The sequence below is a fragment of the Rhinolophus sinicus genome, linkage group LG11 (genome assembly GCF_036562045.2).
Source record: "Rhinolophus sinicus isolate RSC01 linkage group LG11, ASM3656204v1, whole genome shotgun sequence".
In the NCBI taxonomy this organism is placed as follows: domain Eukaryota; kingdom Metazoa; phylum Chordata; class Mammalia; order Chiroptera; family Rhinolophidae; genus Rhinolophus; species Rhinolophus sinicus.
In genome coordinates this window covers 41,273,209-41,298,514 of record NC_133760.1, presented here as the reverse complement: position 1 = coordinate 41,298,514, position 25,306 = coordinate 41,273,209, and the positions used below count along the sequence as shown (strand labels likewise).

At 50.2% G+C, this 25,306-nt stretch overlaps 1 protein-coding gene across 1 annotated transcript; it reads right to left on the bottom strand.

Moving 5' to 3' along the window:
* Positions 1 to 1,037: 1,037 nt before the first annotated feature.
* CES1 (carboxylesterase 1) lies at positions 1,038 to 25,273 on the bottom strand. The gene is made up of 14 exons (XM_019749777.2): positions 25,126 to 25,273; positions 21,523 to 21,727; positions 20,484 to 20,628; positions 17,980 to 18,113; positions 15,610 to 15,763; positions 14,061 to 14,165; positions 12,163 to 12,267; positions 9,779 to 9,817; positions 8,105 to 8,245; positions 6,489 to 6,569; positions 6,124 to 6,271; positions 2,710 to 2,841; positions 1,640 to 1,712; positions 1,038 to 1,387 (listed from the first exon to the last, which is right to left on the bottom strand). Exons 1-14 carry the CDS (start codon positions 25,175 to 25,177, stop codon positions 1,204 to 1,206), a joined length of 1,698 nt encoding a protein of 565 aa, XP_019605336.2. The 5' UTR covers positions 25,178 to 25,273; the 3' UTR covers positions 1,038 to 1,203.
* Positions 25,274 to 25,306: the final 33 nt, after the last annotated feature.

Sequence of the window (25,306 nt, the reverse complement as noted above, 5' to 3'; positions counted from 1 at the left end):
TTGCCAAACACTTGCTAGCGGACCATGAAAATGAACCTGAGCTTGGCCCTGACGCCAAGGAGCTCACCGTCTAGAAGGAAAGCCTCTGGTCACTGGCTGACTTACCTCCCTTTCTGTTCTTGGTGCCAATGTACCGATGAACACAACGCAGCTAATGGCTGCAAGGACCGAACTGCGTACGGACACCAGGACCTGAAGACAGACACCTACGCCTATGTGTTCGCTCTGTCAAACCGGCCGTGTGACCTTGGATGGGACATTCTTCCCGCTGAGCCTCAGCCTAATAGAAATAACCACCTTCCTGCTCCAGGCTTGTCAGAAGACTAAGAGGAAATACTGGCTGTGAACAAGCTGTATGTCACCCAGGGGAGGCGTGTGTGGTGGTTACGACCAGATGGCGAGCTCTAGAAGAGCACCCCCCTTCCACTCCCCTGCTCAAAGTCCCAGGCCACCCATGGCTGCCCTAAATGGGGAGAAATGTAAGTTTGATAGAGTCGGTTTCAAGCCCTGGAGCTGGGGTGTGGGGTGGTGAGCCGCTGTCGGCCGACACAGGGGGCCAGGCGGTAGAGAGGTCAAGAGGAAAAGGCCATTCCTGTACGGAGGGTCAGGCTGGGGACGGCCAGGCATCCGGTTGAAAGAACCCCAGCTTAGGGGTGAGGCGGTCTCCGTGTTGCTCCAGGAGGTGGGACAATGATTTCTGGGTGACCTGGAGCCAGTTCCTGGCCCTCTCTGGCCCTCTCTTTGTCCATATGTAGAGGCGGTGCCCTTCTAGCTTAAACAGGGTAGTAGACACTGTCCATGCCCAGCTCATGTCCTCTCTACGCTCAGTGCCCACATGCCCTGGGGGCTTCTCTCTCAGCACCCAGGACTCTCCGCCTGAGGGCTTTCTCAGGGGAAGGTCATGTGCCTGACAAATGATAAGGTGGCTCTCCCAGCCATCCCGCCAGAGGCACCTTCTGCCCGTGGCACTCCCTCTCTGCATCCTTCTCCCTCTGAGGAGGATGAATTAGTCTCCAGCTCAAGACACAGACACTGACTTGGTCACCAAAAGAACATTATTTCCAAAAGTGAGGCCAATTCCCGCTCCATGGCCTCTGCCCACGGCCACCAGATAGCTCGTCAGCCTCCTTGGCTCCCAAACCCCTTCTGTAGAATTACCCATCTAAGTTCCCCTAGACCTTCAAGGCTGGCAGGGCCTCTCATTCACAGCTCAACGTGTTCTGTTTGGAGTGGCTTCTTCGCTGCCTCCTTGGCGAGCAGCTCAGTCCAGAAAGCCACTTCCTTGTCTTTCAGCTTCTGGGCTGCCTGCGTGGTGACACCAATCTGTAGGTACCCTTCCTTCTGGTCGTACTCTGGCCAGTGGGGCAGCCCTTCTCCATTTGGGTTCCTGGGGACAGAAGGAATCAATAGAAATGCCCCAAGGCTACTGTGTGGCCCCAACAACTCTCTGAGATTTGCAGGGATCTCGCAGCTTCAATCTGCCTCCAGAGGCAGGGAGCTCACCATCTTCTGGGCCATTTTAAGAGCGCTATCATGTCAGAGGTCTCAGGGCTCGGTGTTTGACTGTCAAGTGTTAGAAGCTGCCCTTTCCCAACAGATACGCCCTGCCCCTTCCCAACCCTGCTCCATCTTTGCTCACCCATTTCGAGCAAAGTTGGCCCAGAATTTCATCATCATCTTGCTGAGTTGGATCTCCTCTTCTGAGGCAGCCTCTGGAGGGAAGAAGAGAAAAAGCCTTTGCTACTCCAAGTGTGGTCACCAGCCAGTAGGTGCTGCCTCCCTTGAGAGCTTGTTCGAAATTCAGAATCTGAGCTCTTACTCCAGACCCACTGAGTCAAAAGCTGCATTTTAAGAAGATCCTGGGTAATTTCTGTGGACGTTTAGCTGGAGAGTTACTGATCCAGGACTCAGCGAAGGGCTGCAGTCAATCCATAAGCTGGTTCCTCGGCGTATTGTGCCCACCTGCCCGCCCCGCCCCCTTCAGGACTGCAATGTCACACCCAGCGTTTCCGCCACAGCCACCCCACCTCCCAGGATCGCCCCCCTTTGTGTCTGTTCTCAGTCTCCTTCACCCACCCACATCTTCGTAGAGTCTGAAAAGCAGAGCTGCAATGACCCTAAGAAGTCACCTACCCAGGAAATGGTCAGAGGCACTGGCGTGTCCCAAACAGCCCTGAGATGAGGCACACACAAGTCACCTGTAACTGCTCATGGTGAAAGTACTGAAGATGTTTGTGAACATTTTTCTTTAAAATAGTATATTCCTGAATATATTACATTTAAGAAGATACGAGCTTTAGATGATAGATGATAGGTAGATAGAAGGTGGGAAAGATAGACAGGGGGACACACATTAGCCCTGACTCAAGGTTAACACCAATTCTGACCTTACTCTTACATTCTGATGTGCCCTTGTGAGTGGGAAGTGACAGGTGGCATCCTAGCCCCTGACAAGGGCCCTGCAGGTGATCTTATCACCTGTCGTACTGATGTCCAGGTCTGGATTGTCAGAGCCCAGGAATAGGGCACGTGCACACATTCCCCATCACGCTGCTAAAGCAAGAGAAAGGTGGGAGCCTTTGTAGCTCAACCTGTTATGGTGACTTCAGGAAACTAAGACCTGGACAGAAGGAGGAACTGGCTCCCCCAAACTGAGCTTCGACCCCAGATCTCCTAACTCCGAGCGTATAGTCACCAAAGGGCCATCACCTTTCAAAAACGGGGCACCGAAGACTGAGAAGATCTCGTCCCCGTGGTCCCCTATCACCGTCTTGGGTTTCATGTCTGACGAGAAGCTTGGGCGATACTGAAACTCATACATGTAGGTGGGGTTGCCGGCATCTGAGAAGACACGATTCACACACAGTTCACTTTACCAGACGCATACCTGGATGGTGTCAAGGTCTCCGGGGACGTGAGCACTCAAGGACCAGTGGTACACCTGGGTCCTGAGGACACAACAATAATATTAGTAGCAACGGCCCATGTGAGTCCCAACTGTGTGCTGGACCCTGTGTGGCCATGCAGGAAACCCCTGGTTATCAGCATAATAAAGAAACAGTTTCCGAAAAAGTTCTGTGACTTGCATGAGTGTGAAGAGCTGGTGGCACTGGATTTGAGCCAGGTACTTGTTGAATGAATGCATGCACGAAGACTGAGTGAATGAATGAATGAATGAATGAATGAATGAATGAACGTTGAAACCTTGGGTAAATCCACTCAGAATAACTAACATTATAGGGCCCTTTGCCTACTGATGCGTTCACATGAGAACACCGGTATACACACCGTTTACCATTTCATTGATAACAGACTACTTTTCATTCCTTTGAAGAATACCCGCAGCCCTTTAGGTACCCCTTGGGTACAGCAACAAACTTGGAAAATGCAGAGAAGAGGAAAATGAACAAAAAGATCACTTATAATCCCACCACTCAGAGAAAACACTGTTACTATTTTAGCATTATGTCCCTTCTATGTAAATAAAAGTGGGATAATATTGCACACATTATCTTGCAATGATTATCACCGTTTCTAACACCATTAAATATTTATCCACAAAGTAGTTTAACGATACAGGCCATCCCAGCGGGAGGGTGTAAAATAGTGCATGTGACTGCCTCCCTCACCCCCCGTCATTGCACCCTTGTTTTCGCAAGAGGTGTTGTTTGGGGAAAAGCAATCTTCTGTGGGTCCCACCCCCTTCTTCAAGGGCAAGCAGAGCTCACCGAGAGGAAGGGGTTGACCTTTCCTCTGCCACTCAGAAGTTTTAGAAATGAGCTCAGAACGCAACCATAAAGGAAAGACCTTTGTGAATGAGAACTCATTTTCGGCAGGAGGCTGCCCCAATGATGATGATGTTATTGATTATTATTATTATTTTTTTGTTATTGACTTCTGCCTTAAACCACTGAGATTGGTAAAATTCCTACAGTTACACGTCTTCAAAGGAAAGTAGGGCATAGATTTGGATAATAACAATTAGGAAGAAGAAGAGAAGCAGAGGAAAGAGAGATCATAATTGAAAATATGCAAAATATGACAGTGTGATTTGTTGTTTTGTTGTTGTTGAGGAAAGGCTTCTGAACTTGGCAACATTATTATTATTTTTTAATCTTAGTATACCAAGCTATAGAGTTAAGAAATCCACACTCCTTTGCACTGGAAACCAATTTTGCAGTCAGCATCGAGAACTTTAAAATGCTCCTGTGGCCCAGGTCAGAGATTTCATTTCTAATAACCAATCCTAAGAAAATTATGACATACTTGGTTAAAGATTTATGCACATAAGAATGAGCAAAATGGTTTTTGTAGCATCAAAATATAAGCAGCCAGCCTGAATATCCAATGAGACAAATACTAAAGTAAATTTTAATCTGTGAAATAGTGGGTGCTTTTTGATGAATTTTTATGGACGTTGAGGAATTGCCTACAACAAAGTGTTCCATGAACAAAATCAATATAAAATTAATTTTTAAATTATATATAAGACATGGAAATATTATTAGAAGAAAATACATTATAGTTTATAGCAGATACTTCCAGGCAGAGGAATTATGAGCAATCTCTAGTTTCTTCTTTATGTGTTCCCATAGTTTCAAAAATTTCCACAACTGTAAGATATTAATATTATATTCAGAAAAGTTTTTTTTTAATCAAAAAGAGTGAGACTTGCAAAACATGAAAGAATAGTGTTGATAAAATCTGTGCAGTCCTGGCAAAAAGACCCTGAACTCAAAGTCGTGAGATATCAGATAAAAAACATGTATCCCGGATTGCTGGGACCAGCAAAGGATGCAGAAGAGGACACCGCAAATTAGATACATAGCAACAGGCAGGACTAAGTTTATGAAAGAGCTGATTTGACCCTTTCATCAGGACCCTCGAGAGGAAGAAGCAGTAACTAGCACATACCTGACTATACTGAGTGTTTTGAAACATCGTAGGTCAGCTGTAGCTACTTTCCATTATAAAGTCTTGAATTTACTTATTTATTTATTTTTTAAGGAGGGCAACTGGCAACCTTGGTGTTATTAGCACCATGCTCTAACCAACTGAGCTAACCAGTCACCCCCAAGACTTGAATTTTAAAACCCTTCCAGCACCGGTAGAGAAAGAGGCCTGGACCAGAGACCCATTTCCTGGCTTGCGGACTAGGTGAAGGAGGGCTCCTCGAAAAGGAAGGACTCAGAAGGAAGCCCTGCTCTCTGGGTGAGCGCCTCCATCCCTGACCTCACACCCCACCCACACAGCCTTGGGTCAATGTGGGGAGGCCCCGACGTAGACCCAGCACACACAGGGACGGACAAAAGCCGGTCACAGACATAGCCCCTCTCTAGACCACCTGCCCCCACTCTTCGCACTGCTCACGCCTTTGGGCTTTCTTCGTCCTGGACAATCCCCCTGATCCTCCGCTCGGCTTCACTCTTTCCGCAGCTCTACTGGTTAGCAAACTAGTTTATGGCTAGCTCTGACCTTGGAAACCTTGCAAGACACATCGCCCAGGATTAGCTCTCTAGCCTCACAAACCACCATCATTTCAGGCAAGGAGCCCGTGACTGTGCTGTTGGTGCCTCACCATACTCCCAAAGGATGCCTGCCTGACTTCACCTCCGGCACCTCTAGCTCTTTTGCCTGTGGTCTTTGGCCCCCAGAGACCACTCTGCCCATATGTGCAGTAGGTCTAGGGAATTCACCACCCCTGGGGAACAAGCAATGATGCGTGGAGGTGGAGGATAAATCCCCCAGCTCCCTAGTTGCTCAGGATAGCTCTGAGGCATGTCTTCTGAGGGGTTCCCACTGCTCCCCAGCTCTGGTTGTCCACAGTAGGGATCTGCTAGTCAGTGTAGCTTCCCTCTCTTCCCACGTCAATTCTCCACTCCTCTACTGTGTTTTCTGGGATCCCCTCCAGAATAAACTAATAAACTAGTCGCATTGGGATCCTTTGCTCCACATCTGCTTCTGGCCCAAACAAAACCAGGACAGTGCCCTATCCCAGGCCATATGGAACTGGCCTGGGGGCATGACCTTCGGCAGGTCCCATAGATGTGTCCATCCTGAGGGGTGGGCGGAACAGAGAGCAGAGTTGGTGCCCCCTCCTCTCCTCCAATGTCTGGGACTCACCTCTGTGGCCACGGGCCACAGTCACAGATGGGACAAGAAACACCACGTCTCCAATCAAATCCAGGAACAGGTCTTTCTTTTTGACAGGGTCGTCTGTCCCTCCTAAATACCTCTCAGTGGCTATTGGCGTCAGTTCCTCAGGGATGTTCTGAAATGGAGCAGGAGGGAAAGTGACCCGTGAGGAAGGCTTGTGTTAATGGTGAACCTCTCAAGTCCTGGGTAAACCCCCGCCCCTCCCCTAGTGACAAGGTGGGAAAGGCAAAAAATGGGGACAAACCCTCTGGCCCCAGTCCTCATTCTGCTCTGTGATTGGGGGCCATCCCCCGCCCTCTTTCGGTCTCAGCCAGCGGTTCCCAGACCCTTACAGTGAGGGGGTACGACTTCCACAGCAGTGACGTGGCCGTCTTCTGGTCTAGCTTGCCTTCAGAGAGCGGGTAGCCCATCATCTGTTAAAACAATGGTTTAGCATTTGTGAATTACTCGTAATTAACAGGAAGAACCAACTGACCAACCAACCAAACCAATGCAGGCTGGAGGTCAACCTGTCATGTCTTGACATGCAGGGTCTTTGATGAGCGGGGTAAAATCAATGAACCAAATGGACTTATATCCAGAGACTCAAGGAGTGCATGAAGTAAATGTTAGGAGAAGCTGCCTGAGGCCTTGGCAATCTAATGCAGGCTCGTACTGAAGTAGAGGGCTCTGGGGCAGACGACACAGACTTCACAAATACCCCCAGCCATCTCAGATGACCAAGGAAGCCCCAAATCCTGCCGTTATAGCTTTGGTCCTTCAGTGTAACCTTTGAAGCCATTCTGAAGTGAGATCTACAGGACTGCACAAGCAGCTCCGTGCAAAGCTCTGCACTAAGGGGCCTGACCAAATTCTAACATGGCTTCTAGCAGCTTAGGTGGGGTCCCGAGAATGAACCCAGCCCCCCTTAAAATCCCTTCCTGAGAAAGTTCCGTGCTGCCAGAATGGACCGTTTGTTCCAGCCCAAACCTGCCGATAGGCAGATAGGTCCCCGAACCTCCCCTTCAAACAGTTTGCAATTATAAATCCTGTCTCAGCCCATGGAAATGTAACTCTACCACCCAAACTGTTTCCTCAAGAACCTTGGAACCATCTCTGAAATGCAAACACTCAGGTGCTAACTCTTGCTCTCTCCCAGTCCCGGTGGGAGGATAATGGCTGAACTTCAGTGGATACGTTGCTTCAAAGTACACCACTCAAACCTACCATAAAGACAGGAGAGGTTTGCCTCTCCTCCAGGTGAGTGCCAGGTAACAAATTCAGGTGCCTGGTCACAGGACAATCCCCGTTCACACCCAGCAGTGCCTTTCCCTTAGCACATCCAGACTTCCAATGGCTCCAGCCTTTGGTTTCAGGGTTTGAGTTCAGTTCTCCCGGGATCTTTTCCCCATTATACTGGAGTCACTGTATCAAACCCATCCTTACACTTCAGCTGGTGTCCAGCTTGGTTTCCCTTTGACAGAAGGGAGCCCTTTCTAATCTTAGAAGTCAATTTGACCTCAAGAGGAAGCAAGCGCCTCTGAATCTTTCCAATCTGATGACGAAGAGCGAATTGATGGAGAAACGAGGGAGCACCAACCACAAGCGGAGAAGCTGCAGGGCCCCAGGCCCCCCTCCCCTTACTCCTGAGCGCCTTCCCCTTCCCAGGCCTCAGTTTCCTCCTCTGCACAATAATTACCTCTCTAGGCCCTCCCGGCACCTACATTTCAGGCTTGGAGACACTCGGAGAGTTTGGGAGAGGAGTCCCCAGCGCTCTACCACACAGGTGACAGCTGCCATCCCAGAGAGGGTTTCCATGGAACGGTGAAGAGGACAGCTTATGCAAAGGGGACAGCTGACCTGGACCCAGATGGGGTCTGGAGAGGGAGGAGATCCTGCGACCAGCGGTGGGCGGGTCATGTGACGGGCAGGGAGGAGAAGCCAGGCTAAGAGGTATGCGCATTCTCACCACCGGAAGAAGCCAGCCGAACTCTTGCTTATTGAGCCCAACGATGTATGGGACAGGGTTGAATTTCTTTTCAGCCAGAAGCTCTTTGGGCATCTTTGGCAGCAGCAGTCCGTCTACCACAGTCGGCAGGAAGGGTTGGCTCTAGGGAACAGGGTAGAACAATGTGTGCCTTCCCACGGCAGGTCACCCCACAACCTCCCTCCCGCATCTGAGCTGGAGGCCAGCACCACAGACCTGCGTGCCCGTGGGCAGGGTCCTCAGAAAGGGGCTCCCCTAAGTCTGTGACCCCAGAGAGCAGAACCAGTCCCCAGGAGACAAGCAGTGGGAAAGCGATGGGGGAAAATCTCACTCTGATTGAAATATATAGTAGTATATTATGTAAAACACATTACATTAATATTTATATGCTCTATAAACTATAAAAATACATGTTTTATGTATTTCAATGTGAAGTGTGTGTACATCTAGAAGTATCTCTCTAGCTACAGTCGACTCTCATGATTCCCTGTAGTTAAGTCCTGTGAAGTCACTGTGATCTCTGAGTTGAATATGGAGCCGCTGCTCCCGGGGAAACAGCGTCCGCCCCGTCCCTCCCATTCCCTCTTTAGCCTCAAGCTGCTTCTCTCCCCTCACTGCCTCCACTCCAGCCACACTGGCCTCTTGCCTCAGGGCCTTTGCAGTTGCTGTTCCCGCTGTCTGGAACACTCTTCCTCCAGTTTTCCTGACAGCTGGCTCCCTCCGCTTCTCCAGACCTCGGCTCCCAAGGCATCTTGTCATGGAGCCATTCCCCGACCCTGCTGTGTAAATTCAAACCACTGGCAAACTCTCTTCCCATCTCCCGCTTTCTTTTCCTCTGTAATGCTGACCACCATTAAACATACTACATATTGTGTCTGTTTATTGTGTTCTGTCCTCACTCCAAGAGGGCAGGAGAGTATGTCTGCTTTACACTGGTATATTCCCCAGTTCAAACATCAGCTCCTGGCACATAGAAAGTGCTAATTAAATCCTTGCTGGATGAATGAATGTCATTTAATCCTCACGCCTTCTAAGGTAAGAGGTACTGTCCCCAGGGAGAGAGCAGAGAGGACAGGACAGTAAGACGTTGCCGAGGTAATGTCATCAGAACCTGCTGACACTTTGAGAAGTGAGAGGGGGAGAGGAAGGAGATGGGGGGGTGCTGTGGAGGTTTCCTGCATGGCTGCAAGGGGGGTGGTGTCCTCAGGGCTAAGCTTCTTGGCACCTTCCCTGACGGCCCTGCAAATGGTGCCGCTTGCACAGCCAATCCACCGTGCAGGCTCCCAGGAAAAAATCTGGGTTCCTTCATGAAGGCTCCTGGAGAACCTTATCCAGGTACCTCCACGGCCCCGTGGTGGTTTCCAGTCCAGCCTTCTCCTGCTGGGGCATTTTGAGGAGTAGGAAATGTAAACGGGAAGGGCTGTAGGCTGGGCCTCGGGAGCATTGGACCAGGAGTTCTGGGAACGGGCTTCAGCCCTACATCTGGTCCTCCTGGCTGTGTGACCCAGGCAAGTCACTGCCCCTCTCTGGGCTTCAGTAATCTGAACAAAAGGAGTTACTATGTGTCCACAAGGGAGAATTCTTTTATTCCTCCTTAACTGGAGCTTAAACGTATCAAGTTTTAAAACCTAGAATCAAGAAACCAAAGGTCCTTACCTCTCTGGGGTCTCCAAGTAAATCAAGAGTGAAAAATTTCTGTGAAAACAAAGGCAGAGGATATGGTAAGAAGGCTTCCTGGGAGCAGAGCTGACCCAAAAGTATCAGCTTGTCCTCCTGGTGCCACTCTGGCTGGACCAAAAGGAAGTGAGCAGGTCACTGGCTCCCCTGGGCACGGCACAGGGTGCAGGTGTGGGGTGGGGGAGGGGAGCTCTGGAGAGGATGGATGTCTGTTGTTTGTGACGGCCCTACCCTCCATCCATTTCTTCTTCTTTTTCTCCCAGGCAACCACACCCCAATTTTCCTTTGGGGGAACCTCCCTCTTCCCCACTCTCACTCCATGAATCCAGGCATACATATAGGACCTGGCGTGCCCCATCTTTCTGACCACGGAGATCAGTCCTTGCATGAATGGGCATGTGCCATGTCAGGTCAATAGATTTTTACCCCAAAATTTTGGCTGGAATTATTGGGAAACAGGGTGTCTAAGCAGGTAGGATATATGTTTAGAGTGCTGTTGCTGTCTTCAACCTCCCGAGGGGACAAACCTGCCTGGGAGTGAAGCTACCACTGAGAGGTTAAAAGTTGAGGAGTAGAGACAGATTCTTAATAATATGTGCATCTGGATCCAGCCATGCCTGAAACCATCCACTCCAGAACTTTCCAGTTACCTGAGGATTCTGTTACTGCTTAAGGCACTTTGAGAAGCATTTTCTCATCTTGCATTAGCAAGTCCTGCCTCATACAAGCTCACTGAAATTCACCCCGCCTCATCGAAATTCTCCCCTTCTCTTTGTTGTGTGCACATCAAGATTGCACTGATTATAATGTTATACTATAGCTAACAGGTCTGACCAGGAGGCAGAAAACGACCAGTAGAGTCCCTCCATTATGGGTTGTAGCTCTCCTGGCCAGGTGTGTGTGTGTGTGTGTGTGTGTGTGTGTGTGTGTGTGTTTGGGGGAGAGCGGACAGTCATGGAAAGAGTTCCATATGATCTCAGCAAACCTCAGAAGGGTGACATGAGCGCTGAGTTTTCCCAAAGTCAACAACTCAACAACTCTCCCCCTATAATCTGGGTCCTCTTGTGCCACATGGAATGAATTTGCCTCTTCCTAGGCCTTAGAAAACAGTTGTGTTTTAATTCTTTTAATACACTGGTCACTTTATTTGAGCCTGAGAAACCAGGATCCAAGCCCCAAGGCCACTCTGGACTCAACCCATGGAAACAGCACCAAGTCAGTGGTAGAGACCTATCTTTGGGGACCCAGGAGTATCTTCAGGAGCCCAGGGTCCAGACAGAGAGTCCAGGAACTCAGGCGTCTTCTGGGCTCACATTCACACCCTCCCGTCAAAAAAGGAATAGTTCCCATTGGCCCAGGTGCTGTATTCTCTGGGTGTCTGTCCTGCTGTCGCTTCTCTGTGATGACCCAGGCCTTAGCCATCCATCAATCCTCAAATGTCACCTTGCGTCCCTGCTGACTATAAGGAATGGTCCCCTCCTCTGTCCTCCCACCACACTTCATTCACGAAGTATTGGGTGTGTTTCTCCTTGGATGCTTCCTTTTGAGGAGGGACTATGTCCAATTCACGTTGGCATCACCCTCCCTGTTATGCGCCCCCAGACACTGATGATGGATGGATGGGGTGATGGGGGGATGGGGGGATGGGTGGTTGGGTGGATTTAGTCAATACATGGAATACAGGTGAATTGGATGGATAAGTGGATAGATGGGTGATAATTAGCACATAGGTGATGGATGGATTATTGATTTTAGACAGATGGATGATGGAGTGAAGATATATGGTGGCGAGATGGTGCATGAATGATTGATAATAGATGAATAAAAGTTATGGATGAATTGATATTAGATTGATGAAAGGATATTAAAGAATTGGATATATTGATGGATGGATAGGTGGATATAAAAATAAGATGATGACTGGATGAATGGATGGTTGGCTGGATGAATGTGTGGATATATGGTTATCCTAGAATCACAACTGAGGCAGCCTCAAAAAATCTAGAAAATTGAGCCACTGGGTTATAATTGATCATTTCTAAATTAACAGATAAATGTTGACAACCTTTCTGAAAGCCTTTGTTTGTAGTATCCCCATCCTCAAAATTCAGGATGGTAGTTACCTCTGGGACTAGTAAGTTTTGACAGAGCTGGGAGATTATTACACTATTGTTCATTATGTTAGTTTTTGACTTTGCTAACATTTGAGATTTTTCATAATAAAAAAGAAAACAAGAAATTCCCCATTCAGATCCAGGGGTGATCCTGCCCCTGAGAGACAAAACACTGTCCCAGGTAGTTATTCTGGGGCCAGGTTTACACGGAGGTGGGGCTTGTGCGGCCACGAGAGTGGATGCACCTACCATCTTCAGTGACGTCTCCAAGAGCTCGTCCTCTGACTTCTGGCGCAGGCAGTGCACAATGACAGCCGAGGTGGTGGTTTTACATCCAGCGAAGGAAGCAATTTGCTGCGGAGATCACAGGCGACAGCGGAATTCAAGAGCTATGTCCCTTCCCTGGATCGATTGGAGGTATTCTATCCGAACCTCAATTTCTAAAGGCAGCAGGGGGAGCAGCAGCTTCTCTAGACCAGCAGGTATGGATCCCGGGTCTCAGTCGTGCCAATTAGACAACCCCTGTCTCAGTTACCTTATCTCTGTTAAAATGGGCAAAATGATCCCAAAGCTGAATGTCTGAAGAAGGGCGCGATGGAGTAGGCTTAAGAGCGTGAACTCTAGAATCACACTGACTGGTTTCAAATCTCAGCTCATCCGCTCACTAGCATTTGGCCTCAGGAAAGTATTGGGAACTGCAGCCAGAGGGCAAGATGGAATGGAGAGAAGGCAGGCTCCACGATGGCGGGGCCGTGGAGAATGAGCTCGGGCTGCCCAGAGCCTGGTAGCGTGTCTAACACAAAATCAACGTTCAGGATGTAGAGAGAGAAAGAGAGAGGGAGGGCGGGACAAAGGGAGGGAGGGAAGGAGGGAAAGCGAAAGAGAGAAATAGAGAAAAAGGGGGGTGTACAGGAACAAGAAAAAATGTTTTAAATTCCCTTCATTTTGCCAATTTCTAGTTTCTGTTTGGTAGTGAAATCCAGTCCGATCTCTGCCACCTGTTTCTTTTCAAATAAATCTCCTTTCCTGACTTAAGCCTGGTCAAGTGGGCTTCTGTTGTTTACAACCAAAGAGTTCTAAAAAACAGTCTCAAAATTTTCAAAACAGTCGGTGTCTTCATTTCCTCCCCTGCTACTTACCAGACTGGCTGTGTCTGGCTGCTACTCCCACCTTTCCACAAAGGCGCTCTCACAGCTCCACATCACAGACCCCAGTGGGCAGGCACCCCTCAGCTGAGCGTCCACTGCTCCCCCTTCCTTGGCTTCCTAACAGTCTCCAGATAGAGACAAAGCCTTCCCCAGGATGCTACACAGCACGGCCCCTGCCAGTGTCCCCACCTCAGCTGACTCCAGGTTCCCTCTGCTCCTTCTGCTTTGGCCTATGAGATACTTCCTCCTGCCACAGGACATTTGCACAGGCTGTTCCCACTTCCTGGAATCCTCTTTTCTCACCAAGCAAATGATGGCTCATCCTTCTGATCTCAACTTTATTACTTTCTTCAGGAAGCTGTTCCTGATAACGCCGCCCCCGTCCTGACATTAAGTACTTCTCCTTATGTTCTTGTCACAGTGGACATTTCATAATTGTGTAATTATGTAATCATTAGTCTGTGTCTTCCATTAGAATGGAAGCTTCATGAACTTGATAGATGTCTGGCTATATCAAATGTCATTGTTGAGTGAACAAATGACTCAATGAATAAATTCTCCAGGAAGCCACCCCAGTCCCAAGGCCCCCAGGAAGGAACCACTCAGGCCCATGTACGGCAAGGGGTGCATCAGGTCTCAGACCCTCAGAGAGATGAAACATGATGGCAGTCTCCGTCCCCCTGTCTGGCCTGGCACCCCACCCTGGCACACTTTGGGAAGTGTGGTCAGGGCACACTGCCCTGTGCTGGCAGTCCAGCGTCATGAACTGGAATTGCAGCTCTGCCCTGATCACTTGTTGACTTGGGCAAGTTGCTTCTGCTCTTTGACCCAATTTGCTCGGTGGTAAAACTGGAAGGGTGAGGTGTTCCCTTGCTCTTCCGCTCAGCCATTTTTCTGTGATTCTTGGAGCAGGTCAGCTGGATCCCATGGCAATGAAGGCCCCTGAAGACTCCAGGAGAGCAAAGCAAAAGGGCGGGGGCTGTGCAGGGCGAGACCTACCTGAGCTGTGGCCTTTACGTCGTCCATGACCAGGGCATCAGTGAGGGCCACGCCGCTCTGAGAGATGGCCCGGTGGAAGAGATTCTTGGCCAGCGGAGATAACACCTGGGAGGACAGTGGAGAAGAAGAGAGTTTATGCTCATGGGGACTCTGAGCTCAGCGGACATGACAGGTCCTCACCTGGGCTGACCCTGAGGCCCAGCTTCTCTGAGAAAACCTCAGCTGGAGGGAGCCAGGGGCACAGAGTGAGGAACAGAACAGGAAATATGAGGCAAGTGTGGATTATAACAATCAAAAGTATCTGGAAGACAATTTGGCAATTCCTAGCAACACTTTAAAGATACCATTCTGAGTCTGCATTTCCATGACTAGGAATTCATCCTAAGAAACGTGATCATAGAGGCACACAATAATTTCTAGGAGTGCTCATGCTGTTTATAATGGGAAAAAATGGAAATTACCCAAGGTTCCAATATTATGAGATTGGGTAAACAAGCTATTTTTCATTCTTACCATGGAATACCGTGGAACTATAAAAAAATATAATTATGGAAGAGTACTTACAGTTATGGAAATATTTGTGCTGTGTTGTAATGTTAAGGAAGGTTTTATTTTTAATCAAAGATAGATAGATAGATAGATAGATAGATAGATAGATAGATATGGAAAAAAGGCTAGAGAAATGAGTGTCAAATGTCTGTGGGACAATCCCTGGGTAATGAGATTGTGGATGACTTTTTTTCCTTCTTCGGGCTTATCTGTACTTTCCCTTTTCTCCTCTGCACAAAATATAAAACGTCACCTCTGAGTGTTTACCTATGAAAGCAAATATGCTATAAAAATATAGTAATAGCACTGACCCCTGCTCAACTCCACGCAGCTGGAGGGGTTCTTACAGCTCTCAGCACCTTCCAACCTGGTTTTCTTTCCATCTTTGCATCTCTCAGTGTCTCTTCCCTCTCACCACCCCCGCAATCCCTACACCAGGCTCCCAGGTGTGTCTGCTTGCGATTCCCCTCCTCCCTCTCACCCACTTCCCTCAGCCTGGCTCCATCCCTCAATCCCAGAGACTGTTGTCCTCCTTCCTGGGTGGGAACAAACCACCAGACCCCCTCAGAGAGGCCCCTGACTGTTCTAAGTGCTCACATGCTCTTGACATGTAGATCTGCCTTTAAGCGAAACAACCACACTCGGCCTACCTCTCATGGTTGCCTGCTCTTATTCATAATATATACCCACCCCTACTTCCCAAGAGAAGTAAGGTGAGTCCTAACATGAAAATGATTAGGAAAGAGAGAGAGCGAGCTCTGCCAAGTTGGAAGAGGAGGAACGCTGCAGGCTGGGCTGGAGCTTATGTGGCCCCGGGATGCTCGCTGAGCTCTGAGCTTCCTGGGGGCCGAAGAGACTTTGGCCATTAGCTCTCCACTGTCTGATTCTGCACAGAGTAGGGTCCGCCTTGACTCCAGCTCTTGTTAATACAGGTGCCCACGGCTAGATGGGCAGGTGTCCCACAGGTCCCGTCAGCAGCACTGGGGCATGGAACACTTACGAGGACAGACACACTTTCACCTCCTGCTGACTCTCCAAAGATGGTCACCGAGTCTGGATTCCCTCCAAAGTTGGCGATGTTGTCCTGGACCCAGTGCAGAGCGGCCAGCTGGTCCAAGTGGCCCCAGTTCCCCCTGCTGTGTTCATCCCCTGTGCTGTGAGGAAGAGAACAGGGGGCGCGGGAGCAAAGACTCAGGGCAGGGCTCTCAAGAGCACAGAGGGGGCTGGGGGCTCTGGGTGGGCCTGCCACGGCCCCGACTCAGGGGTTTCCCCCTGCCTTGCACTCCTGCAGCGTTGTTCTCGTTAGGGCTCCACACGCATTCATCTGGCATCTATTTATTGAGCATCTCCTATGTGCCAAACACTGTTCTAAGAGCCAGGAGCACATATGAGAGCAAAACAGGCGAAATCTCTAACGACGCAGAGTTCACAGTATAGATCATGAACAAATAAACAGGCAAATATAGAATATAATGCCATAATGTAAATCTAGACTATATTGAAAGTACTTTCAGGAAAAGTAAAACAGGGTGAGGGAAAAGGCAGGGGTGGGGCAGTGGGGTTCTGTTTCAGATCATATGTCCAGGGAGGGCCTCTTTGAGGCAGCAACACTCGAGTGGAGACCTGAATGAATGAGCACAGGAGCCTTGCAAATATCCAAAGAAGGGAATTCCAGGCAGCAGAAACAGCAAGTGCAAAGTCCCTGGGGCCCAGTGAACAAACGTGTGAGTATAGGACGTGCAGCTAGAGAGGGTCCTGTGGGCCTCAGGAAGGACTGCAATATCATTGTGAGTAACGTGGGAAGCCGCCGCAGGGGGGTGAGCTGGTTCTGCTTGTCTGAAATGATCCCTCTGGCTATTCTGTGGATCAGACATGACATAAAAGTGGCAAGGTTATTAAGCTAATCCAGGTGAGAGACCCAGAGAGCTCTGACTAGGGTGGGTGTAAGGGAAGAGGTGAGACGTGGTTGGATTTGGAATATATTCTAAACGTGGAACCAAGAGGATTTGCTGATGGGGTGTGAGGAAAACAAGAGTCCAGCCTTATCACAAGGCTTTTGTGCTGAGCAAGAACGGAGCTGCCAGCAGCTGAGCAGAATGCACTGTGGGGAAAGGCGTGCCTCTGGGGGCGGGGCAGTGGGGGTCAAGGGTTAAGTCTGTCATGTGAAGTGTCAGGTGCCCTTTGACATCCAGGGCAGACAGCAGCTGGACATTAACCAGTGCATCTGGGTTTCCAAGGAGAGGCTGGGGCTAAAAATAGGGAGCTGTGAAAGTGTGCTTGAGGTCCCGCAGGGAACCAGTGGAGACAGACTGAGAAGCACTCAGGGAGGAGGAGGGGCCCGGGAAGGGGCTGAGAAGGAGCCGTCCAGCGGTGGGGAGCGGCCAGGAGCCAAGAGAAGGAAGCATTTCAAAGTGGTATGAGTGACCCTGTGTGGACGCTGCCAAGGTCGGGCCCAGGTCGCTGGGGAGCTTGACCAGAACGTCCAGTGGCGTGTTCGGAGCAGAAACCTGACTAGGGTGGGGAGAGGAGAGACGGGGACAACTGGAAGCTTGGAGAGTGAACGGAGCAGTTTTTCTGGAATGGAGAGCAGAGAAAGGGGTGCGAAAGATGAGGAGCCTCAATGAAGGAGAGCCATCCTGGGACATGTAAACCCTCCTCCAGCCCTACAGGTCTTTGCGTCCCCTCAGCCTGCCCACCAGCCATCTCAGGATCAGAGGTCCTGGGGCCAGTGCAGTCAGAAAATCTACCAGTAACTGTCCTAAGGAAACATCTACCAGTAACCGTGTCCTAAGGAAACCTGGTTCCCGTCTCCATGGAGACTTGATGGAGAAGACTCTAGCCTTGACTTATCCATGTACCCAATGCAGAAATGAGGTGAGTGGACCCCACATTCCTCCTGTTCTGGGGTCAGATGCTCTGACAACCTCCCACCTGCAGCGCCCATTGCGTCACCCATAAGCCTTCACTGAGCTTTTGCCCTGAGTCTGCCCCCTTCCTTACTTTCCCATGGGAGGTAAGACGTGTAAATTGCTGCTCTAACGACTGTGCTGCTGTCATTTCAGAGATGTGTCATGTGCTGTTGCTGCACAGGTGAAAAGGAGGTGAGTATTTCGGAGCAGGTAACACCTGAGTTAGGCCTTCCAGGATGAATAGGAGTGTGTCAGGTAGGCATTCCAGGAAGAGAGAAGAACACCTGCAAAAGCTGAGAAGCAAGTGGACCAGTGTGGCTGGGAAATGAGATGGGAGGTGGAGCCCAATTAGGAAGGGATTTGGATGCCTTACTAGGGGACTGAAGGCTGCCATGACCAGAGGGGGTCCTCGCACCCCCGCTTAGGGGCCAATGTGCAGTGAGGAGAGTCCAATGTCTTACCTGAAGAATCCCCAGATGCCCAGGCGGTACTGAATGGTCACCACCACCACGTTTTCATGGGCAGCGAGGGCCCACCCATTGTAGGTTGATGCCCCACCCACAATCAGACCACCTCCATGGATCCACACCATCACCTGGAAAGGGAGGAGGCCACCATACTGGTTACAGGAAGCAGAGCTGGGAAGGACCTCAAGAGCTTGTCTGGTTTGGTCACCTACCTCTTGGCCACGACTCAAGGAGGCCATTCTGCGAAGTCTGTCAGTCTCCAGCAAAGTTGGAGCAGGCAGGCACTTTCCTCCCCCGCTCTCCCAGCTGGGGCCAGGCCACCACCCCACTCAGTGCACCTTGGCTGCCCCTGCCCCAGTGCAACCTCCTCCCAATGCTCTTCCTGCTGAGAACACCATCGTGGGAACAGCCAAGGCTAAGGGTGTCACCTTCTCCCCAACACTCCCATCGCCTGAGCCCCTCTCCCAGCTCACTACACTCTGCTTGTATTTGAATCCCTTGATTTCAGCTTCATCTTAGTTACCTCTTGTGTGGTGAATTCAGCTTCTCTCATATGTGTGTGATTATCCCAAGTAGCATACATGCTGCCAGTGCTATCTCTTCCTAATATCCCTTCCCTCTCCCTCCTCTGCATCCCTAAATCTCACCCATCCTCCAAAGCCCAGCCTAAAAGTCACCTCCTCCAAGAAGTCTTCAGTCATCTGATTAACATGATCCTAGAACCTATAGGATTCTATAAATAAGAATTGAGGATGAGTGTGGGCATGACTCACAATGAATGGCTCTTGCATTTAAAGAGCTCACTTTGCAGGGAAGTGAGAGTGGCTAAAATAATATTGTAATTGTTTTGTTAATGAAAAAAATAAAAGAACTATGTGCCAAGTACTGTTCTAAGCACTTTAAAATAAACCATCTATGATTAGGGATAACTATTGTCCCATTTAACAGATAGGAAAACTGAGGCATCTAACCTGTCCCAGGTCATGAAGCTAATAAGTGGTGGAAGCAGGATTTGAAACCATGCAGTCTGGCTCCAGAGTTCGTATGTTGAGCTACCCAGCACTCTGCAGCCAAAGGCCATAGTGCAGGAGGTCAGCTGTTAGGTTAAGAGTAAGACCTTCTCTACAACTCTAACTAACATGTCAGGGGTACTTGCCTTGTGTCCTCCGCCAGGTACTGTGACATTCATCATTGAATACTCACATCATTATTCCCTTTTCAAGGAAACCGAGCCGGTCTCTCAGCCAGTAAAAGGCAGAACCAGGATTCAAACCCAGACCTTATAGTGCCAGAGCCTGTGTCCATAAGCAGAGGTTCTCCTGCCTCTCGGTTCTCAGAGCCCCTCTTCCTCCTCTACCTCTGATCCCGACCCACCTCTGGGCAGAGAGACTCAGTTCCATCACCTGTGAGCTAAGGCTGAACCAAGGCTGGGCAGCAGGGATTTGCTGAAGAAGCTGGTCTGTCTGTGCAGCCCCGATGGTAAGATCCTCGAAGGCAGGGGCTGCGTGGTATTAGTTTTATGTTCCTCCTTTGTCCTAGCCCCAAGTCTAGCTATGTATATGGGGGGCATTGAGTACATAATAAAAGAATGAATGAATGAATGAACCTTTGTCCCCACTTCTTTGAGCCGAGTATGTGCAGTGCTGCTTCTAATCACTAGTTCAGGGACACCCTCCCCAACCCCTGGGCATCATTCCAGGGGTGTTCCTGGGAGGTGGTTGGGTGCTCCCTCTCCACGAGACCCAACCCTCCAGCCTAAGCCTGGAAGCCTGCCCCACCTCTATTTATTTCAGAAATGCTGACTCATTTCTGTCATCAGCGGAGCCAAGGACAGGTGGGGAGGGAAAGTAGCTACGAGAAAATCCCTGAGAGTTGGCCAAAGACAAAGAAAGTGTTTCTTGAGTTACGCCAGGCTCTGCCTCCACACCTCTGTCACCTTGGGACACTGACAGTTGTCAGAGCCCCATCTTCGTGTGCTGAGAAAGACCACACACGAGCTCCATGTCCCTGTCTGTGGTTTGAAGATCAGAAGACTTTGGCTCTGGTGCTGCCAACCCTGCAGGGTGACCTCACCTTCTCCTCTCTGGGCCTCAGTTTCCCTATCTGTAAAGAAAGGGCTGGGTTGTTGGCTTCTCCCTAAGATTCCTTCCAGTTCTACCTTTACTGGTAATTAGGCCTCAGCTTCTCTGGGTACCAGATCCCTAATCTAGCAACTAAGAGTAATAGTCTTATCCTTCTATTGGCATGAGAGAACTTGGAAAAATTGAGTGTGGCTTACAGATGTACAGCAAAGTCTCCCAGAGGCCCTACGGCCATCACGAGGGGAAACTGAGGTATGAAAACTTGTGTTTCCTGTGGTCACATGGCCTGGCTGTGGAGGGTAAAGGAAGCCCTGGGCCCCTGAAACAGCCGTGGGTGTGCTACCCGCACCCCCGGCTGCCTTCCTCCTCTTCCGGTCTCCACCAGAAGATTCCACAGTGCTGGAACTCTCCGCTTACCGGCAGCCTGCTTTTCTTTGTCAGGTCCGCAGGTGTGTAAATATTGAGGTAAAGGCAGTCTTCAGAAATCTTGAGAGGAATGTTCTCCTTGGTGTTGGTGAAAAGCTCTGAGATCACCTGGCTGGCCACTGCGTCTTGAGAGCACCTGGAAGGGGTGGGTGGGAAGGGTGGGGGGAAAACAGTCCTGAGGTTCAACCAGAGGTAAGCACGGAGACACCCCCTGCAGCCAGTGGGGCCTTGAACTGGGAGCTCTAGGCCTGTATCTGAGCTCCAGAGCTGAATGTACCCGGCTGAAGAGCCTGGAGTGGGGAGGATGTTATCTGGGTGAGGGTGGGGGTGCCGGGGCTCCCTAAGTTCTCCCAGGACGGATACAGTGAGGAGTCCTGGCACGGCCCCAGCCTGGAGCCTTCTGACGGGTCAGTGAGGTGAGGCTGCCAGCGCCCGCCCTGGAGGTGATGCAAGCTGGCTCTCCGGTGGGCTGCCGTGGTGGGTGCAGGGAGGCCACGTTCCTTCACCAGGAAAACCAGATGGTCTATAGTCCAGGGGAGACTTCTATAAACCATGAGAAGTCACTCAAATGGCAGACATTTGGGGCCTGCAACATGTCAGGGTAGAATATTTGTAAGGTAACATGAGGAAAATTACCTCGGCCACTAATTGGCTGGGTGACCTTGGGTGAATTCCTTCCCTGCTCTGGGCCCCCATCTGCCAAGTCTAAGCGAGGGGCGTGATTCTTATATGGGTTTTGTGGCCCTGCCATGCTAGGATTCGATCATCAACCCATCCATCCCAGGCAAGCACTGCTGGCAGACCTAATAACAGATCTTCAGGATCCGGCAGAGATTCCTGACATCAGCCCCATGACCCACGTTCTATTATCATCCCCAGTTTAGAAATGAGAAAACAGAGGCACAGACGGGTTAGAGAACTTGCCCACGGTCACACAGTATGAGCCACTCAGAGGCTTGCCTGCCTCCTTCCTGCTTGCCTCGGAGGCCGACATTCCCACTGAAAGGTGCCAAACCACTGCCCGGCTTACATGGGAGGGTAAGAGGTGGTGTTCTTCACGAAGAGCCAAGGTTCTGCGGGCTGCGGAGGAGCGAACCTCAGGGATCCAAGAGGAGGCTTGGCAAAAGGGACGCCCAGGAAAACAGCCACAGACTGTGCAAATCCTTCCAAGCTGACATACTTCCCCAGGACCTTGCCCTGCACGGTGTCCACAACAGGTGACGAGGGAGGGTGCCCTGTGGACGTGGAGGGGAAATGAGGACACATCAGCGGTGAAAGGTTTGAACTGGATTCCAGGTGGGTCTTGCCACTTTTGGCAGGTGACCTTACATGAGTCACCTCAACTCTCAGGCCTCGGTTTCTTCTTCATTAAAAGAGAGGTGAGGTGAACTTTCCTTCCTAACTCACAGGGCTCCGTGAAGGAGCAAATTGGACTTGGGGGTATAACAGCATAAGTGAAAAATAAATGCAAAAAGGATAGCTGCTGGGTGTGAACAACACATTTGGGTTCCACTCTTAGAAACCTCTGGAAACAATCACCCATGAGGCTCCTGGCCCTCCGCTGCACGCTGGATGAAAGGCAGCCCCTCTTCTCAGGAGCCTGAACCTCGGGGGAAGAACGAGTCCCATACGTACGTGACCCTACTGCTGGGACGAGAGTGGCCAGTGTCCTGAGGGAGACACACCAGGAAGGCATGACAGGAGTTAGAAGAGGGAGCAAGGCCTTCTGATTGCTGGCATCACAGAGGCGGTGACCGTGGTGCTGAGACTTGCCATAGGGAGGACACAACGAGCAGAGAGGCAACAGAGGGTATGAGGGATAAAGCAGAGAAGAAAACGTGCCGAGACCAGGCTCGGAGACACCAGCAGGCAAGCCTGCCCGCGGCAGAGAGAATGGCCCATTCAGGCCATGGGGACCTATGGGGAGTGGAAAATAGCCCTGGAATGAGAGAGGTTCATGTCTGTGAGGCCCTCGGATACCACATTGGGGGTTGGGCTTTACTTAGTGGGTAAATGAGCAGCAGTGAACAGGTCTGGAGTACGGGAGTGTGACACGATCAGTTTGGAGAAATTCTTCTGGTGGCTCTACGCAGGGTCGTCGAGAGGGGAGCGGGTCTGGGCTCAGAGTCCTATCTGTTCCATTCCCGTGGAGCAGGCAGTTCTTCCTCGCTGAGCCGAAACTCGCCTCCTCGCAGCTTCCACAGCAGGCCTGGTCCCACCCTCTATGGAGCACCCTGAACTTCCAACACTGGATCGTGCCTGCCTGTCACAGCCCCTCTTGTCTTTCTCCAGTAGCCTCGGTTTTTAAAAGCACTTCCCATCAGAAAGGCTTTCTAGCCCGTCACTCTCCCTGTTGTCCTCCTTTAGATACAGACAACAGGTCAACAGCTCCCTCAGAGTGTGTGGCCAGAACAAGAAAGAATAATCCAGACTTGGTCTTACAGAAGACCATCCAATGACACTGGAGACACTGTACACAAAGGCAGGTTACAAAACAGCGTCCACGTCTCACATTATTAATAGCCAATCCCTCCATGTGGCCATTTAGGTTGTTTTCCTTTGTTGTGGTTGCTAATTATTACCACTAACGTGGAGATGGACTTCCTTGGAGGGATGTATATCCAGATGTCAATGGGTATTGCAAGTGACTTTTTTCTTTGTGCTTTCCAAGTTTTCTGCATTGAACGGAGATTCTTTTTCTATAGTTAGAAGGACTGTTTTTAATGACTGAATACAATGCCGTCTATAATGAATTTTGAAGAAGGGTTTGGTCCCTGATCAGAGGTGGGGGACATGGGAGGGAAAGAAGAAGACAAAGAGCAGACTTGTGATTCTGCTCCATTTCAGAGACACAGTGGAGAGGCCAGTGAGGTATCCGGGTAAGAAGATGCCACAGGAAGTGGGCCCTAGAGGAGGCCAGGTGAGGGGGCAGGGCAGAATCATCTACCTGAAGATGAAGGTGCAAACTACGGATATGTGTGATGTCGAGGGGGCCAGTGTGAGAAGAGAAAGAACTGCAGAGAAAACACAGGGAAAGCTGCAGCTGAGACTAAGCCATCAGAGTGGTGGGAGGAGAGAACCATGTGTGGGGGTGACGGGGGGGAGAGGGAGCATCAGGTGGGTCCTGGGAAAAAGCGTGTCAAGAGTGCTGAGTCCTTCAGAGAGGGGAAGATGATAAAGTCTGAGAAGAAACCAGGCTTCATAAAGGCCCGGCCTTTATAACTCAAGGGTAACCTTCAACGGAGATGAAGAGACTAGCAGCTGAGCTGGCAAGGATGAAAAAGTGGGCATTTGGGTGCGGTGGCCTAAGCAATAATAGTAACAGCAGCGGTCACCACTTATGTTCCACGTAAAGTTTATACACTGAATACTTCCTATGAGCCAGGTGTGCATTCCGGTTCATTTAATCTTCCTTGCTAGGGAGACATTAATACATCCATTTTACAGATGAGAAAACGGAGGAAATGGAGGCAGCCGGAAGAGACTTTCTAAAGATGGAAATGGGATGGCCTTGCCAGGGGGTAACCAGCAGTTAGGGAATGTTCCACTCCTGATTTGGCTCCTTTCTCACTCTGCCCTTATACTCAGTTCTAGGCCTTACAGAGTGTATACCACCAGAAAGAAGATAAAATCCAGATGGCTCCTGGGCTATCAGGACACTGATGGCCACAACGCTGGGTGTGGATTCAGGAGCCAGAGAGAGATTCCAGAGCACGAGTTTCCAGTTGATCTTGGACAAGTACATTTCCCTCTTTGAGCCTCAGTTTCTCTGTCTATAAAACGGCACATGCATTCTGAGGTCCCTTGCTGCACCCTTGTAGTAATCACGTCTTTATTTTCTTTATTCTGATGACTGACATCTGGAGTCTTGCTAATCCTTTGGCTAAGAGATAGTCATCAACTCGCCCTTCCAGCATGCCACAGCCCTTCTTCCTCTGGCTCTCACACTCCAGGCCACTGCCATCCTGCTGTAATTCCCCAGGGCCAGGTCCCTACAACTGCCATTGAAATCGGCTGGTTTGCATATCTTCAATGTGCTTACCTCTTCCTGACTGGCAGCCCCCATAAAGGCTCTTGCCCACAGTCCGCCCCCACCCGCCTCCTCATTCACCTGGTACTTCCCCACACTACACCATGGTGGGGTGCACCCTCCTCGTGGAAACTGGGAGTAACAAACTATTTTTTCAATGGTAGTTAGCTCCTGATCTGTTGGTCTTCCCGACGTCACATTTTCTATTAATACATAACACATGAAAACAACCCCTTTCTTTACAGAGCCTTCGGTTACACTTCTTCCATCCCAGGTACTGTGCTCTTTTGGAAAAAAAAAAACACACAAAAAACCCATTTCATTCTCACAACAGCCCCCATGAGGGAGGTATACTGTTGTCACCCCCATTTTAGACAGGGGAAATCAAGGCACAGAAGGGTGAAGTATCTTGCCTAAAGACACACAGCTAGTAAGTCTGAGCTGGGATTGACACACACGGCCTCTGGCTCCAGAGTCGATTTTAATCTGCTAAACTCCCCCATGATTTGGCCATATCTGGATTGATAATCATGGGGACAATAAACTGAGCTCTTCAAAGTCCTCATCGCGAGCCCCTGCTACTTGTATTTCAGAAGGACTCACCCCAAACCGTGGAAGCAGCGAGGGAGACCAGACCTAGAGCGAAAAGCCACATCGTGGAAGGGCCGCCACCCCGGGGCTTGCAGGTCTCCTTACCGCTGGGAAGAGCTGCACTGATCCTGCCCCCTCAGCTCCCTCCACCCCGCCCTCAGCTCAAGCCCTCCCCCTTCCAAAGAGTGCCCTG

Coding starts and splice junctions, on each gene's coding strand:
- CES1 (XM_019749777.2), bottom strand. CDS start 25,177: ATGTGGCTTTTCGCTCTAGGTCTGGTCTCCCTCGCTGCTTCCACGGTT. Junction 2,842..6,123: donor TGTGGCCCGTGGCCACAGAG/GTGAGTCCCAGA, acceptor GTGTCTTCTCAG/ATGCCGGCAACCCCACCTAC. Junction 1,388..1,639: donor GCCAACTTTGCTCGAAATGG/GTGAGCAAAGAT, acceptor TTCTGTCCCCAG/GAACCCAAATGGAGAAGGGC.